General features: G+C 43.0%; 1 protein-coding gene and 1 gene segment (V, D, J or C); both read right to left on the bottom strand.

Annotated features, from left to right (window-relative positions):
* Window positions 1-594: 594 nt before the first annotated feature.
* On the bottom strand, window positions 595-7,909 carry LOC134497129 (uncharacterized; the record flags this gene model as incomplete). The annotated part of the gene is made up of 4 exons (XM_063302834.1): window positions 7,845-7,909; window positions 7,273-7,761; window positions 2,763-3,112; window positions 595-645 (listed from the first exon to the last, which is right to left on the bottom strand). Coding segments are annotated over exons 1-4 (936 nt in total), but the record flags the coding sequence as incomplete, so codon positions are not given.
* Window positions 7,910-11,162: 3,253 nt separating this feature from the next.
* Window positions 11,163-16,497, bottom strand: LOC134497128 (immunoglobulin heavy variable 3-21-like). The segment is given in 3 exon segments: window positions 11,163-11,251; window positions 16,069-16,365; window positions 16,452-16,497. Coding segments are annotated over 3 exon segments (432 nt in total).
* Window positions 16,498-17,670: the final 1,173 nt, after the last annotated feature.

Here is a 17,670-nt window from a genome sequence, read left to right as displayed (position 1 = left end):
TGAGGGGAACAAGCTTTAGGAAGAAACAGATTGAGTGTATATTAAGGAAGAAGAAATGAGAAATGAACAACACATAGAAAAGAATTAATCTGATGAGTGTTGGTGATTTCTGTCTACTATAATAAAAATCAAACTAAAAAGCCCATAAATTCTCTGCCATTATACTTAATAATACAACAATTTTAATGATCGTAATCTTAATAAACCCAAAACCCTCCAAGGAGACATTTTTATACCTTATTCATCCTAATCCAAATCATTAAAAATAAATGAAATCAGCCAAACAGTAAAAGCAATCCAGGTTAATATTCATTAACCCTTATCCCACTTCAAAATAAACCAGAGCATTTACATATCCCCACAATGTGCACAGAGCGTTTTTTCTTAAAAAGATCAAACAACCAAACGCACCCCCTCAGAAACTCTGACTTCTCGTCACAAACCCTCCCATACATAATAACACCTTCTTTCTCATAGCATTCCTTCAGAAGATCAATTTCACTTGTGGCTTCACACTTAGAAGAAACATTTCTGTCACTATTAAATTCCTCATTTCCACAGCAGCCCCAGCCAGATGACAGACCTCACATTTTCCACAATGTCCTGAATGCCTTGCATAAAAACTTGGTAGGAGTCAGAAAGAATCTGTTTAAAATCTTGGTGGAAGTCAGAGAAAGTCCATTTAAGGTCCTCCATGTCAAGCAGTAGATTATGGCGCCCCCAGGAGCTTAACCAGAAACAGTCGAGGATATGAAAGAATTCCATAATGTGTTTACACAAGAAAAAGTGAGATATGCAGACAGTACCCCAGGGAAAGTAGAAGCAGAAAAGTGAAAGTTCAAAACAGCCAGTTCAATGTGTAGGAAAATGCGAATATCTTCAAATTTAGTACAAAAATAAGAACAGGAGAGAATTATTTACTCTCAATCCTCCTTACTCTCTGGAGGAAAACAAAGTCTAAAACTTAAAAAGATTTTTTTTAAAGATTAATCCCAAAAATAATAAGCATCAAGAGAGCCCTCTTGTCCTTGCTGTAGAACGCCCATATGAGGGTACACATACTTAAAATAAATATAAATAGAGTGATTTAGAAATGGGGTGGACAGTCTTAGTGTCCCTTTAAGAATACAAAGCAGCTCAGAAAACGGTGACATCCCAGCCTCCTGGCTAGCTCTTACCAGTTGAGTGCAAACATTGTTTGTGATCTTTTGGCTGCAAGCAGCTGTCCAAAGGACAGAATGGGTCTATTCCATGCATTTTCCTTTTTTCTGGAGAAGACTCCCAGGCTTCAGAAAAATCTGCCTGAGCCTGAAAAAACTGCCACGTTTTCTTCTCTGCCCATTGAGCCCACCGGCACAGCTACTCAGTCTGCCATGTCCCCATTGGAAGTCCCAAGACCACCTCTCCTTTTGAATCTTGTAAAAAATATATATATTGCACTCTAGGTCTTTTCCCACTGCATAGAAATTGACAGACAGTTTCTTGCCATTCATGTAAGATTTGGGTTAGAATTGGCACCATTAGCTTTTTCCTAAACAAAGGACAATTCACTCATGCCCTAGTCAACCCATAGCTTGACTATTACAACACACTCTATGTGGGGCTGTCCTTGAAGACTACACTGAAGCTTCACTTGGTTCAGAATGCAGTGGTGCAGGAAGTGATGGGCTTCCCTCCATATGCCTATCTAATATCTCTGCTTCGCAAGCTGCTTTCCAGCTAGATTCTGGTTGTATTTCAAGGTGCTGGTCACTCCATATCAAGCTCTACATGGCATAAAACCTGGTTACTTGAGGGACTGCCTGTAATGTGGATGTTTTGGGTTAATATTTTTTAATCACATACCAAAAACTACAAGTCTCACAAGATGAGACCACAGGATTTTTTTTTAATTTATTTTCTTTTCAATTTCCCTGTTAAGGAGAGAGGCTGAGGGATTCTAACTTTTTAGGGTGCAGGATGCCAGGTAAAGGCACCCCCGTTTGATACAAGTTGGTGCCAGTAACTCAGGCCTGCAACTAGGGTCTGTGTCACCTGGGGCAAATATGGATTCTGTGCGCATTTTGGTGCCCCCCAGTGCTCATTTTGGTGGCCCCCCAGTGCTCATTTTAGCACTGCCCCAGTACAGCAAACAAGGCATTTGCCCTGCTTGCCCCCCCCACTTAGTTGCAGCCCTGCAGTAACCAGCAAGAAGCTACACAGTCCAAAGTTTGCAGACCCAGAGGGCTCCTGGGAGAGGAGGTTCATAATTTGCAACATTTCTCTCTCCTGCCTTTGCCCAGCTGAGGAGAAAGAGCTTCAGGAAGAAAGAGATTGAGTGTCTATTAAGGCAGAAGGAATGAGAAATTACCAACACATAAAAAAAAAGAAAAAGCTAATGAGTGTTTGTGATATTTAGACTATGAAAGGGGACTTCATTGCAAAGTAGTAAAAGAACGAAGAATGAATCCATGTTTCTCCCTCTAATTAAATTTTAATTCATCTTACATAATGAATCCATGTTTCTCCCTCTAATTAAATTTTAACTATTTTTTTAAACTACCCAGTTTATTCTATTGACCTGAGATTTCCTTCTTGTCCCCCTACCAAACTGCCAACCAGGTTCCAAGATCAGCATTGGACTCCCACTTGCTATGATGGAGATTCAGTTGCTGCTTTTAAGTCGCAATATGCACATTCGAACTCCTGTGACTGAATGAACCTGGAGAGCTGAACTGAGGAAGGGACCGTTTTTGCCAGGCTTCAGACTCACTTCCTCCCACTGTGTGTCTTGCACAATAATAGACAGCCGAGTCCTCTGGCTTCAGGCTGCTCATTTGCAGATACAGCTGGCTGCGGGAATCGTCCCTGGAGACGGTGAAGCGTCCCTTGACTTTGTCTGAGTAGTAAGTGGTAGAGTCAAGCATCTCTGGATCTATGCTGGACACCCATTCCAGGCCTTTCCCTGGAGCCTGTCTGACCCAGCTCATAGGGAGAACACTGAAGTCAGATCCAGAGGCTTGGCAGGAGAGACGGAGGGACTCTCCGGGCCTTCTCACATCCCCGCCGGACTCCACCAACTGGATCTCAGACTGAACTCCTAAAGAAAACAAAGGTGTTTCAATGAGATCTCCTGAATACAAAAGCAGAAAATTGAGGAAAATTCTATAGAGAGGGAAGAATTACCTTGGAGGACTACTAATAAGGAGAAGACGTTTAGCCATGGGATCATTTTTGCTCCCTTTAATGAACGGAGGGGAATTGGCAGGAAAGGATTCAGGAAAGTGCAAACTTTGTGTTGGTGGGTGTAGCCTGAAAAGGTGAAACCATGGGGCGCTTTTAAAGAGGAAATTGTCTGTCAATTTGCATATCACTTGGCATAAAAAGCCCCTCAGGGCATTGATGTCATAGATTTCCTTGCACAAATCTGACACTGGGGATTTTCAACATAAATTTCCAGTCCTGCAAAAATTGAACGCATTTTTTTTTTCTGTGACGACATAGGAGAAAGGCAGGTTTACATTAGAGTAATTAAAAGAGGGAGAAGCCAAATTTCCCCACCTCTCCAAAGGGATTCAAGGCAACAGAGAATGAACATCCCCTAAGAACTTTTGGGAGAGACATTTTAGAGCTAGAACATGAAACCAACAGTGCATCTGAGTTTGGGAGTATTTCCCACCTTGCTTGCCTTTTTGAAGACACCCAAAACAATGCCAACCTAGCTATGAGGCACAATCTGTGTGTTGGAGTTGAATCAGAGAAATCACGGGGAAATAAAGACTAGACAGAGCCAATAGTGTGTTCTTTGCTTCTCAGATTGGTTTTTAACTCAGCAGTTGTTTGGATTTTATATACTGCTTGTTTTAGTTTACTATTTTGTGTTCTGTTCTTAACAGTTGCTGGTTGCCCAGAGTGAATTCAAATAGATAGGCAGCCATATTAATTGAAATAATAACAATAACAATAATAATGATTAATAATAATAATAATAATAGCAACAATAGTAAGTCATGACTTCATGGTAAGGATTGTAGCCTCCTGAGATGTGGAATATTCTTGAGACTTTTTCAGTGAACGATTATGGAAGTACGAAAAAAAAGGAATGGTGCCCCCCAAATGAGGCCGTCTCCAATGGCACTTGCTTTATCTCCCTACCCCACCCCCACCCCAGACACAGACCATGGGATTCAGTGTGGCAACACTGCCCCCTGGTGTGGGAAGTGAAGAGAGCAGCCCTCGGCCCAATTCCACACAGACATTTGTTCCAGGCAAAATTCTCCTCAGTATGCCTATGGCTCTTTGGATGTTTGGAAGGATTATTCCACATTGGCATTTCCTGCCTCCAGCCATGACACTATATTGTATCCCATTCCAGTATCCTGTCTGAAGCCAGTCTCATCCAGATCAGACTGCAAGCAGTGAAGTTGCAATTGGAAGCTTCAGGCCATATTAATAATTATGTCTTTCCTTCCAGCAAACTCTCTGGTTGGATACCTGGAAAAAAAGAGTCCTAAAGATCTCACTAGAGGGCTGATTTCTTCTTCTGTTGTATACGGACAGAAGACATCCCCCTGTAATGGGAACAGAGGAAACAAATTGGGGCAAAAGTATTGCATTTGTCCTTCTCCTCTCATTCCACCTCCTACGCCCTATAGGAGTTGGCCGGAAAATTGACAGAGAAACCCAAGTTATTTTTATAATAAATTACTTCTTGATGAAATAAATTAGAACCTATATTTAGATATACATTGGAATTCAAAGAGCATCTTCTCAGAATTTTCAGGGGGAAAAAGGTGGAGAGAAGTCCAAGAGAAGGGAGGGGCAGTGCTCCATCAACATCTTGCCACCCCTCCTTGGAGCTCACTGCAATGTGTCACTGACTACAATCACAATTTGGAAATGAGGAACAAGTGATTGATCTCTGTGAATGACCAAAGAAGCATTTCTTTCAGGGTAAGTAAAACTCTGCATTGCAGCTCTTCACCAATTCAGAACAGAGTTTCAAGAATCAATTCTTCAACCCAATATGGACAAGAATTGTTTGAACACCACTGGAGTAGACCCAAAATTTGGTCCTGAAATTGTGGTAAACCACTGTTCTTATCTATGGCTTGTGAAATAAATTAGAATTAATTAGATTCCAGCATAACACTAGAGAAAGAAACAAAAAATTTGCAATGTGAAATTTCTAGGTCCACTCAACTCCCAACGTTAAAGTGAAGGAAACCACATTACCATCAGCTTGTCCTTCTGTAAAAAGTCTTTCTTTTTTAAAGTATTTTTTTCCTGTTTTTTTTCCCATCCTAATGGAAAAAAGCTCCCACAATGCCCATGCCAAGATCCGCTCATCATTCCTCTTGGCAATCAGAAAGCTTTCTCGGGTTTCCCTCAAGTCTCTCAAGTCTCTCTGGCAAATCCAGCCTTCTGGGGCTCAGTTGAATTGCAGAGCTGCTCGGACGAATGGCAGGTTTGACCTTTTCATTGAACTTTTAAGATCATTACAGAAATGAAAAAAATGTGACTCCAAAATGAGACAAATGAAACACTGGATTTATTTCCCCACCCTGCTGCACCCTGTGCATAGCCAATGCAATAATGTGACCACACTGCCCCCTGCTGTAAACGTTCAGGAGGACAGGCATCTACCTTTTTTTCCAGGATTGTAACTGAGGCAGAGAAGGCATGAAGGTTGTCCAGGAGATCTAGGCAGGTCTGTTGTCCATGGTGCCAGGCTTTCACAGGCCATATGAACACCATAGACACAGACATTGGGTTTGTCAGGGAAGACACCAAGGACAACAGACTGGCATTTCTAGACTGTGAGGTTCTTACTGGGACCTGTGGCAAGGTAGAAATACAGATGTACAGGAAACCCCCACACACAGACCAGTACCTGATGTTTGACTCCCACCATCCATGGCAGCACAAAATAGGAGGCATCAGGACACTACGTCACAGGGCAGAAACCATCCCCACCTCCATGGATGCCAAAAAGAAAGGAAACCAGCACCTGAGGTCCTGTGGGTATCCTAATTGGGCCTTCATTAAATCTAAGTCTACCCCTAGACCTAAAAAAATGGCAGACAGGGCTGAGACTCAGAGTCAACGGAAGAACCTGGTCCTTACTTACAGGCCGGCGTGTCGGAATGGATAAAATCAATATTTGGAAAACACCCCATACCTGTATTTTTCAAACCCACTAACACACTGAGACAGAGGCTTGTACACCCTAACGATCCAACACCAAAACATAAGAGGAGCAACGTAGTAAATGCAATCCAGTGCAGGGAGGAGTGTTCTGAGCTGTACTTTGGGGAAACCAAATAGCCTTTACACAAGAGGATGGCCCAACACAGGAGGAGCAACAGCACAGGACCAGAATCAGCAGTTTACCTTCATCTAAAAGAAAAAAGACACTCATTTGAGGACAACAATGTTCACCTTTTGGACAGAGAAGAAAGGTGGTTAGAGAGGGATTAAGGAATCCATTCTTGCCAAAGTGGAAAATCCTTCCCTCAATAGAAGCGGAGGCCTCAGACACAAGTTCTCCCCCATTTTTCATGCTGCTCTTTCATCAGTCCCCAGGAAGATTAAGACCACCAGGAAGGCCACTCTTAACGATCCACTCGGGGATGAACACAGGATCTAGGAGTAAGACATCCCAAACACAATCCACACCTCCATGGCACAATTAACAGCCATTCAGGTGCAGGGACAATGCAGCCACCCTGGGAAACATATATGGGGTCCCCTCACCAACCTTGGCCCAGACTGAAGTAGCTACCAAAAAGAAAGAAATCCAGTTGCCATGACTCAACCTACAGACAGTTTCCCGTAATAGGTCATTTGGATACTCAATCCTTGTTGACCACTTGAAGCCTGACCTTTGACTCTGCCAAACACTGAAAAAAATGATTTGTTACCATTGATACCTGGCTACCTGGCATCTCTGTGACTTGGTCCTTGAACAAGAACAAAATACCAACAAGGACTTCTGGGAAGGAGGTTCATAATTGACATAGTTTGAATCTCTTGGCTTTGCCCAGCTGAGGGGAGAGAGGCTGGATTAAGGGAATTGAATATACATATATTAATGTGGAAAGAATGAGAAAAGAGCAACACGTAGAAAAGAATTGAATGGGGGAGAGTTGGCGATATGGAGGACCAACGGAGACTGAACTGCAAAATTTGTCCAGGTAGAATTGTAGGTAAAGTTTTTAAACTTTTTTAAAAACAGCCCAGGTTATTCTACTGCCCTGAATTTTCTGCAGTCTCCCCTACCATACTGCTAACCAGGTTCCACAGTGAAAATGCTAAGGTCAGGCCTATATTCCCACTTGCTAAGATGGAGATTCATCTGCTGCTTCTCATTCCAATTACACAAATTCAACCTCCTGAGATGGAAGGAACTTGCAGGGCTGCTCAGAGGAAGGGAAGGTTTTTGCCAGGCTTCAGACTCACTTCCTCTCACTGTGTCTCCCGCACAGTAATAGACTGCTGAGTCCTCCGGCTTCAGGCTGTCCATTTGCAGATAGAGTTGGCTTTTGGAGTTGTCCCTGGAGATGGTGAAGCGTCCCTTGACTTTATCCAAGTAGTAAGTGCTAGATGAGTCTGTAGTTATGTGGGCCACCCATTCCAGGCCTTTTCCTGGAGCCTGCCTCACCCAGTCCATCCAGTAGCTGCTGAATGTGAATCCGGAGGCTTGGCAGGAGAGATGGAGGGATTCTCCAGGCCTTCTCAGGTCCCCTCCAGACTCCACCAACTGGCCCTCTGACTGGACACCTAAAAAAAAAAAGTATTTCAAAAAGGTCTCGTATGTACAAGAATTAAAATGGAAACATCCTGAAGAGGGAGGAAACAATTACCTCTGAGCACTGCTAGTAAGGACACAAAGTTTACCCAGAGGATCATTTTGCTCCCTTGAATAAATGGAGGGGAATTGACAAGTGAGCGTTTGGGAGACTGCACAAACTTTGTGTTGGTGGGAGTAGCCTAAAAAGAGAAACCCTGGGGCTCCTTTAAAGGGGAAATTTTGGCCACATTTACGTATCGCTCAGCATAAAAGAGCCCCTCGGGGCATTGAGGTATGGATTTCTTTCAACACACCTTTCACATGCAGGACATAGGAGTAAGGGCCTCTTTAGACTGGAATAATTAAAGCAAGATATGACTGAAACTCATTTCAAGAAAGTGTTTTTAGGTGACAGAAAGAGATCATGAACTGAAATTTCCTTAAACAGACACGTTAGAGCCGGCACATCGGAGTTCAGAACGGTTGCTCCACAGTTGTTCCGTTGACCACCTTCTTTGGAAGACACCCAAAATAAGTGAATGCAGACCGAGCCGGTGGCGCTGCGGGTTAAACCACTGAGCTGTCGATCGGAAGGTCGGCGGTTCGAAACCGCGCGGCGGGGTGAGCTCCCGTTGCTCGTCCCAGCTTCTGCACACCAAGCAGTTCGAAAACATGCAAATGTGAGTAGATTAATTGGTACCGCTTCGGCGGGAAGGTAACGGCGTTCCGAGTCGTCATGCTGGCCACATGACCCGGAAGTGTCTATGACAACGCCGGCTCCAAGGCTTTGAAACGGAGATGAGCACCGCCCCCTAGAGTCAGACACGACTGGACTTTACGTCAAGGGAAACCTTTACCTTTACCTAGACCGAGCCATGAGGCCCAATTTGTAAGCCACAGTCGAATTAGGCATACACATCCAAGTCTCAAACTTGGAATCAAAGAAATAATATTGGAAGCCTTAGGGGTGTTCCTTATTTGTTTTGTTTTTTACTCAACAATCTTATGGATTTCATATATTGGTTGCTTTTTGGTTGCCATTTTGTATGGTCTTCTGTGTTATTAACTGCCCAGAATTAATTCATCTTAAGATTCATAAACCTGCCTCTCCTACAATTATTCCATGGACTGAGAAACACAAATAAATGACTTTGCATTTTCCAAACAATTCAATTTGTTCTATATTTAGCAAAGCACATCTGTTGTCAACTCGGATGTGGCTTCATGGTGAGGAATGTAATCTCCTGGGATGTTAAACTTTCTGGAGGTCTTTTCAGTGATCTCTTAGGAAAATAAGAGTATATATAATGATGTCTCTGAAATGAGACAAGGCCTGTAGACCCTCCCTTGATTCGCCTCCCGCACCGCCACCCGAAACATATGCAAAATGATACAGTGTGACATTACTGCCCCCTGCTGTAAAACTTGAGGAGGGGAGGCATCAGCATAACTTCTGAGAAGAGTCTTCCATTAAAAAATTAGGGCTCAAAATAAACGAAAGATCTCCTGGAAACTATATTTACTTATTCATTCATTCATTCATTCATTCATTCAATTTATATTGCCACCCAACTCAATCTAGTGACTCTGGGTGGCTAACAACAATAAAAACAGTGATAATATAAAACAATAAAAACAATAAGAAAACTTAAATATAAATATAAATACAGCCGAGTGATCTTAAAAGCCACCGTAACATAACCATGAAACAGGTCCATTCCTGCACTCCGGGACCCAGGCCCGGGCACAAAGCCAGGTCTTCAAGGCCTTCTGAAAAGCCAAGACAGGCATGTTGAATTATTCCTACCTAGGATAAATATCAGGGTTATATTTGATGAAATAAAAATCTAGCATTGCCATGTGGAAGTTGTGGGGCTGATTTTCCTCAATCATAGATCGAAAACTACAAGGTGAGACCATAGCAGTCATTTCAATATTTTTTTCCATTCAATTTTCCTTTTGAGCAAAGAAGCTGAGCGATTCCAATCTTTATCCCACCTGGAAGTTAGTGGGGCAGAAGGCAGTCGAGGCCTCCCTGGGTGGGGAGGGGGTGGCAGCAGGAACTGCCAGGCAGCTACCAAAGGCAAGAAGAGAGTCCAAACTCAATGGACCCGGGAGGCTTCTGGGAGAGGGTCTCTGCAATTCCCAACTTTTGGGTTTCTTGGCTCTGCCCAGCTGTGTGGAGGGAGTGTAAGGATTAAGGGAATTAAACATATATTAATGCTGAAGGAATGAGAAATGAACAACATGTAGAAACAAGTTTAACTGAGGAGAGATTGTGGTATTCAGAGAACTAAATGGGAATGAACTGAAATATTCATCAAGGAAGAAATGTAGGTCATGAGTCCCTATTTGTTCCTCTCATGAAATTTTAACTTAAAAAAAAAAAAGCTTCCTAGTATATTCTCCTGCCCTATTACTTCCTTCTTGTCCCTCAACCAAGTGCTAAGAAGATTAAACACTGTTTTTTCCAAGATCAGCTCTGGGCTTCCACTTCTTTTCATGGAGGTTTATCTGAACTTTCTTGGTTATAATACATGCATTGAACCTTCTGTGACTGAATCAACTTGCAGAGCGACTCAGAGGAAGGGAAGGTTTTTGCCAGGCTTCAGACTCACTTCCTCTCACTGTGTCTCCTGCACAGTAATAGACTGCTGTGTCCTCTGGCTTCAGGCTGTTCATTTGCAGATAGAGTTGGCTTTGGGAGTTGTCCCTGGAGACGGTGAACCGTCCCTTCACTTTGTCCGAGTAGTAAATAGTACTGGAACCTGGATTTATGTATGCCACCCATTCCAGCCCTTTTCCAGGGGCCTGTCTCACCCAGTACATGTAGTAGCTGCCGAAGTCAAATCCAGAGCCTTGGCAGGAGAGACGGAGGGACTCTCCAGGCCTCCTCACGTCCCCTCCAGACTCCACCAACTGGCCCTCAGACTGGACACCTACAAAGAAAGGTGTTTCGGTGAAATCTCATGTATACAAGAATTAAAATAGAAAGAAACTCTGTATAGAGGGAAAAATTACCACTGAGGACTGCCAAAAAGGACACCAGGTTTAGCCACAGGATCATTTTTGCCCCCTTTAATGAATGGAGAGGAGTTGATATGATAGGATACAGGAAGGTGCACAAGTTTTGTGTTGGTGGGTGTAACCTGACAAGGAAAACCGTGTGTCTCCTTTAAATGGGAAATTTTGGGCCCATTTACATATCACTCAGCATAAAAGAGCCCCTCAGGGCATTGAGGTATAGATGTCTTTCAACACACCTTTCACATACAGGACATAGGAGAAAGGGCAGCTTAGACTGAAATAATTAAAGCAAGATCTGACAGAACCTCCTCAATCCAACTAGGGGTTTTAAGGTGACAGGAAGAAATCATGCCCTGAAATTTCCTTAAACAGCCACGTTAGAGCCCAGACATGGAAAGGATGGCACATCGGAGTTCAGGATGTTTCCTTCGCAGTTGTTCCCTTGGCCACGTTCTTTGGAAGACACCCAAAATAAGTGAATGCAGACCGAGCCGTAAGGCCCAGTTTGTAAGCCACAGTTGAATTTTACATACACATCCAAGTGTCAAAGGTGGAATTAAAAAAAATCATATTGGAAGCCTGAAGGGTGTTCCATATTAGTTTGGTTTTTAACTCGCAGTTGTATGGATTTCATATCTTGGTTTTTATTTTTTTTTGCTTGCCATTTTTTATGGTCTTCTTATGTGTTATTCGCTGCCCAGAGTTAATTCATACAAATACTAATAAAAATGCCTTTCCTACACTTACCCCATGGACTGAGAAATACAAATAAATGACTTTGCACTTTCCAAACAATTCAGTCGGTTCTTTATTTAGCAAAGTACATCTGTTGTCAACTCAGATAGGACTTTGTTGTGAGGAATGTAATCTCTTGGGATGTCAAACTGTCTTGAGCTCTTTTCAGTGAACTGTTAGGAAAATGAGAGTAAATATAATGATGCCTCCGAAGTGAGACAAGGCCTGTAGACCCTTCCTTGGTTCCCCTCCCCCACCCCCACCCCCTCCCCACACATATGCAAAGCGATTCCGTGTGGCAACACTGCCCCCTGGTGGAAAATATGAGGATCAGAGGCATCTCCATAACTTTCCCAGGAGATTCTTGGCTTAAAAAAATAGGACTCAGAAGAAAGGAAAGATCTCCAGGAAACTTAAGCAGGTCTAGGGAGAAATCCAAAGCTGCTGTTTTGTTATATGATTGGAAATTACTTTTGATTGGTTACACTAGGAGATAATATATTTTCTGGAGGTCATTTATTCTTTTGCTTTTTCCTCCTAAATGTCATGAAACCATGTAAAAATGAGTTGGGAAGGACCATCTAGGTATAAAGTTCGATTCTGCCCCTGCCTCTAAAAATGAAACTTATGCAGAGCCAGAAGGAGAGAACAAAACTTAAGGGAGAATTGAGGAATGGGAAACCAGGAGTGACTCAGCAGAGTGGGAAAATGTGGAGATGCTGATTGGGCAGAAACTGGAGGGAGATTTAAACCCCCCAATCAGTGCTTGTGAAAGGAGAGCTGAGAAGTGAGCAAAGCGAAAGGCAACACAATTGGTGTGATGATTGCCTTAATCCCAATAAAACGCTCAGACTTCAAATCAAAGTTTAGGTTCTGATTTTATTTAGAATACAGTGCAAACAGGAAGAAAGCTGAGAATGAGAAAAGCACGCCTAAAGTCAAACTAAATAGCCCCAAACAGTATCCCACCCACCCCCTTCATTCATTACAATCCCCCATTCCCAGGTGCTCCTAACGAGCTCTGCTGATCAACGGGCTAAAAGACCTTGACATTAAAAAGATAACCCAAACACATTCCTACACGGCACAGGCAGACAGAGCTCTCCATACAAGGTTTACCAGCAGCACCCTCCCAGCCAGGAGCGCGCATCAACACTCTGGCATGCGAACCGTTATGATGCACAGGAACATTGAAACGGGGAACATGACAATTGGCTACTGAGGAGAAATGGCATTAAAAGGATCAGATAAAAAGGCTTCCATGCAAAGAGCAAGCTGCCAGAGACAACCGATCCACAGAGCTCACCGCTTCCTTAGGAGAGTCCTTACCAGAATGCGGAGCCTCGCCTGTAGCTGACACGGAATCAGAGCCAGCTCCTTCTACTCATGGACTTACTACCTCCTCCTTGCACTGTCCCAGCCAAGTCCTGTATTCCCTCTGCAGTCAAGCCTTGTTCAAGCAACCTAGCCAAGCAGCATCATGCCTTCCGATCCCAGCTATGCCTCGCTGAGTCCAGCCATGCCTTTTGATTTAAGCCAAGTCTTACCAAGTCCAGCTTTGCTTTCTGATCCAAGGCATATTTTTCAAAGTCCAACCTTACTCCCAGACTCAAGTCTTGTCTTGTCGAGTCCAGTTGTACTTCCAGATTCAAGCCTTCTCTTGCCAAGTTCATCTGTGTTTCCAGATTTGAGCCTCATTCTGCCGAGTCCAGCCATGCTTCCAGATCTAAGCCTTGCCTTGCCAAGTCCAGCCTTGTCTCCAGATTCAAGCCTTGTCTTGCTGGTCCAGCCGAATCCAGTCCTGTCTCCAGCTCCCAGCTCTCTCTTGCCATTCCAGCCAAGTCAAGCCCTGCCTCCAGTTCCAAACCTCATCTAGTCAGTCCACCCAAGCCTTGTCTCGCCTCCAGTTCGAAGCCTAGTCTAGTCTTGTTGCTCCAGCAGAGCCCTAACTTGCTGCCACGGTCAAGCCTAGCCTCACCTCCTTGCTGGTCGCTGCAACTTTGACTTGTCTTCCTCCACTACCTGGATGGACTTGAGTGAATAGTGCTATTTAAAATATGAATTCTTTTCTGATGCAAATAGTTAATTGTAAATAAGGAACTCCCTTTTGTAGTATGCCTGGCTGTCTCTTAGGCCAAACAGGACACTAGGTCATTGAGTAAAAACCATCCCTGAGAGGTGGGGAGCTGACCCTCTCTCCAGACCTCCAACCAAAAGAGGCCATTCTAGCCAGATCAAAGCAGAGCAGCCCCATTCTTCCCTCACCCTCGTTTTACTCCTGGCAGTCAAGGTTGGAAGTGTTTATCATTTGTCAAAATCTGCTCTATACTAGTTTTGTATTCTGTCTGACAGGAGAATAATTCTGAACATCCCTTGTCCATCTCCTACCATTCATTGAGGGTGGATGACTGTAGTTTTATTAAATATGGGACTTAGAGGAAAATATAATTTTATCCTCTTTTTATTTTTCTTTATTTCTTCAAACAATATTCCACTTTTTTTACATAAATCCCATCTCTACATTCACAGGACCCCTTTTGGCCATATTGAATGGTTCAATTAAAGCAGAAGCTATAGCTGAATATACAACATCCTCAGAATAAAAGAGGCACTCAGTGCATTGACCTTCCACTTTTCCTTGAAGGTATATTCCACTGAGGAGAGGAGAGGAGAGGAGAGGGGAATTGTCCCTTAATTTACAAATGTCTTTGGATATAAAAGTCTCTCTCCATTCACATGATAGATTTCTCTGAAACTATTTTGAGATTATTGGCAACTTCTTATAGGAGTCTGTTCTGTGAAGTGTCCAACCAGTGATCAGGTGTCCAGGCAATTGGTTCTTTTAGATCCAGAGACAATAAGCACACCAGTGGATAAAGAAAGGTTAAGCTTTGTTATAAACTTAAGCAAAGAGATCTAAACAGAAACACAGTTTAACCAGAAACAGTCTAGGCAGATTAAACAGAAAATATAAAAAACATAGCATAAAGAAAGAGAAATCATACATACGAAGCAATCTGATCCTATTCCCTTTAGCTGCCTGGAGCTTCCTTAATAAGGACTGCAGGAATACCCCTTAGGATGACAATTTTCTGCAGCACCCAGTGTGCAGAACCTGCACACAAGCTCCCAAATTCAAAAGAACATTCCTCTTTTATCAAAGTCTGGACCTCAAAACTCTTGACCAGGTTTCTGTGGTACCAAGGCTGCAGGACACTACCTTGACCTGTTTATCACATCATCTAAGAGCCTGGGAAGCTATACAGATAATCTAGTGCCTAACAAAAACAATCTGGGGGGTTTCTCTTATCTCTCCCCCACTCATAAAAGAGATATTTTCTGGAGGGCTGTTGGAGGAGTGGACTTATTCTCCACCCCATGCCAAACAGAAATTAAATAACAAGCCTGTTAAATATCTGTAGAACTTAATATAAACTCTAATCTTCTTTGGTGAGGGAGGAAAATCAAAATATGTCACTTAACTTCTCGAAATAACAAAGGTCTTCCACATTTCCTCTACGCTCCACCCCTGGAATATTTTAATTAAGTATGGGAGATTTTTCTATAAATATGGAGTGTCAATAAAACAAGAGTTTTTTTATTTTACTTATTTACTTATTTATATTTCAAATTTCATCACCAACCATCTCACTTGAAGAGCGACTCTGGGTGGTTCACAATAAAAGGTTATGTGATTTAAATAAGCAATCGAGAATGATAGGCATACCACAGTGGTTGAACTTCCACATGTCAGAAAGTCAAGTAATCCATTTATCACCAAACTTTTCCCAAATGGCTGAGAAAGATAATTAATCATTTTTTCCCATATTTATTTCCCATTTAATTTCCATGTTGAGCAAAAAGGCAGAGCAATTCCAATCTTCCCCCCACCCGGAAGTTAGTGGAGGGGATGGCAGGTCGAGGCATCCCTGGGTGGGGAGGGGGTGGCAGCAGGAACTGCCAGGCAGCAACCAAAGGCAAGAAGAGAGTCCAAACTCAATGGACCCAGAAGGCTTCTGGGAGAAGGTCTCTGCAATTCCCAACTTTTGGGTTTCTTGGCTCTGCCCAGCTGTGGGGAGGGAGTGTCAGGATTAAGGGAATTGAATTTATACATTTATATGGAAGGAATGAGAAATGAGCAACAGGTAGAAAAGAATTTAACTGAGGAGAGTTGGTGGTATTCTGAGAATCAAATGGAATGAACTGAAATATTCATCAAGGAAGAAATGTAGGTAATGAATCTGTATTGGTACCTCCCATGATTTTTTATTTTTTTTAAAAAAATAACTTCCTAGTATATTCTCCTGCCCTAATTTCTCCTTCTTCTCCCACAACCAAGTGCTAGCCAGATATCAAACTGCTTTTTCCAAGATCAGCTCTGGGTTCCCACTTCCTTTCATGGAGGCTTATCTGAACCTTCTCAGTTATAATACACAAACTCAGCTTTCTGTGACTGAATCAACTTGGAGAGTTGTTCTGAGGAAGAGAAAGTTTTTGCTGGGCTTCAGATTCACTTCCTCTCACTGTGTCTCCCACACAATAATAGACTGCCGAGTCCTCCGGCTTCAGGCTGTTCATCTGCAGATAGAGTTGGCTTTTGGAGTTGTCCCTGGAGATGGTGAAGCGTCCCTTCACTTTGTCCGAGTGGTAAGTACTGGAACTTGGATTTATGTGGGCTACCCACTCCAGGCCTTTCCCTGGAGCCTGTCTGAACCAGTTCATGCCATAACTGCTGAAAGTGAATCCGGAGGCTTGGCAGGAGAGGCGGAGGGACTCTCCAGGCCTTCTCACATCCCCTCCAGACTCCACCAACTGGCCCTCAGACTGAGCTCCTAAAAAAAATAAGCGTGTTTCAATGAGATCTGCTGTATACAAAAATGGAAAATAGAAGGAAATTCTCTATAGAGGGAAGAATTACCTCTGAGGACTGCCAAAAAGGACACCAAGTTTAGCCACAAGACCATTTTTGCTCCGTCCAACAAATGGAGGGAAATTAATAGGGAAGGCTTCAGGGAAGTGCACAAACTTTGGGTTGGTGGGTGTAGCCTGAACGGGGAAACCATAGGGCTCCTTTAAAGAGGAAATTGTGTGTCAATTTGCATATTGCTTGGGATAAAAAGAGCCCCTCAGGGCATTGATCTCCTAGATTGCCTTGCACACATCTTACACTGGTGGTTTTCCAGTCCTTTGAAAAATGTAGGCAAAGGGTCTTTTTTTATGGTGAGGACATAGGAGAAAGGGGACGTTTACATTAGAGTAATTAAAACAAAGATATGCAAAAATTCACCACTTCTCAAAAGTGATTCAAGGCAACAGAGAATGAAGATGCACTATTTTTTTTTTTTGAAAGAGACAGGTTCGAGATAGAAATTGCAAAGAACAGCACATCTGAGTGCTGAGCACATTTGTCTACCTTTTCTCCCTGTTTGAAGACACCCAAAATAATTAAATGCTGACCCAGCCATGAAGCACAGTTTATAAGCTGGAGATGAATCAGGGAAATCACAGGGAGAGAAGAACTCAATTGAGCCTGTGGGGTTTTCCTTGCCTATTAGACTGGTTTTTAACTGGACAGTTGCATGGATTTAATCTATTGCTTGCTTTGGGTTGCTATTTTGTGTGGCGTATTTATCAGTAGCCCAGATTTTATTTGGCAAGGTGAGCAGCCCTACTAATTGAAACAACAACAACAACAACAATAATGGCAATAGTAATATCAATATCATATACTAATTAAAATGTCAGGAAATACACTCTCTCTGTGGACTGGGAAATATTTATAAGTCATTTTGCATTCTCCCAAGATTTCAGTCTGTTGTCAACTCAGACATGGGTTCACAGTCAGGGTTGCGGCCTCCCAAGATGTGGAATTTCCTTGAGACCTTTTCAGTGACCGATTACAGAAATGACAGAGAAACAACTAGACACTTGTTTTGTCTCCCCACCCCACCCCCACCCCACACACAGCCAATGGGATTCAGTGTGGCAGCGCTGCCCCCTGGTGTGGAAAGTGAGGAGGGCAGGCCTCTGCCCAATTCCCCATGGAGATCCTTTCCGGGCAAAGATGTCCTCCATGTGATTATGGCCGTTTGGATAGTTAGAAGGGTTATGCCACAGTTGCATTCCCTGCCTGCTGC

This window comes from Candoia aspera, chromosome 4 (genome assembly GCF_035149785.1).
Source record: "Candoia aspera isolate rCanAsp1 chromosome 4, rCanAsp1.hap2, whole genome shotgun sequence".
In the NCBI taxonomy this organism is placed as follows: Eukaryota; Metazoa; Chordata; class Lepidosauria; order Squamata; family Boidae; genus Candoia; species Candoia aspera.
This window is presented reverse-complemented; position numbering and strand designations above follow the sequence as displayed.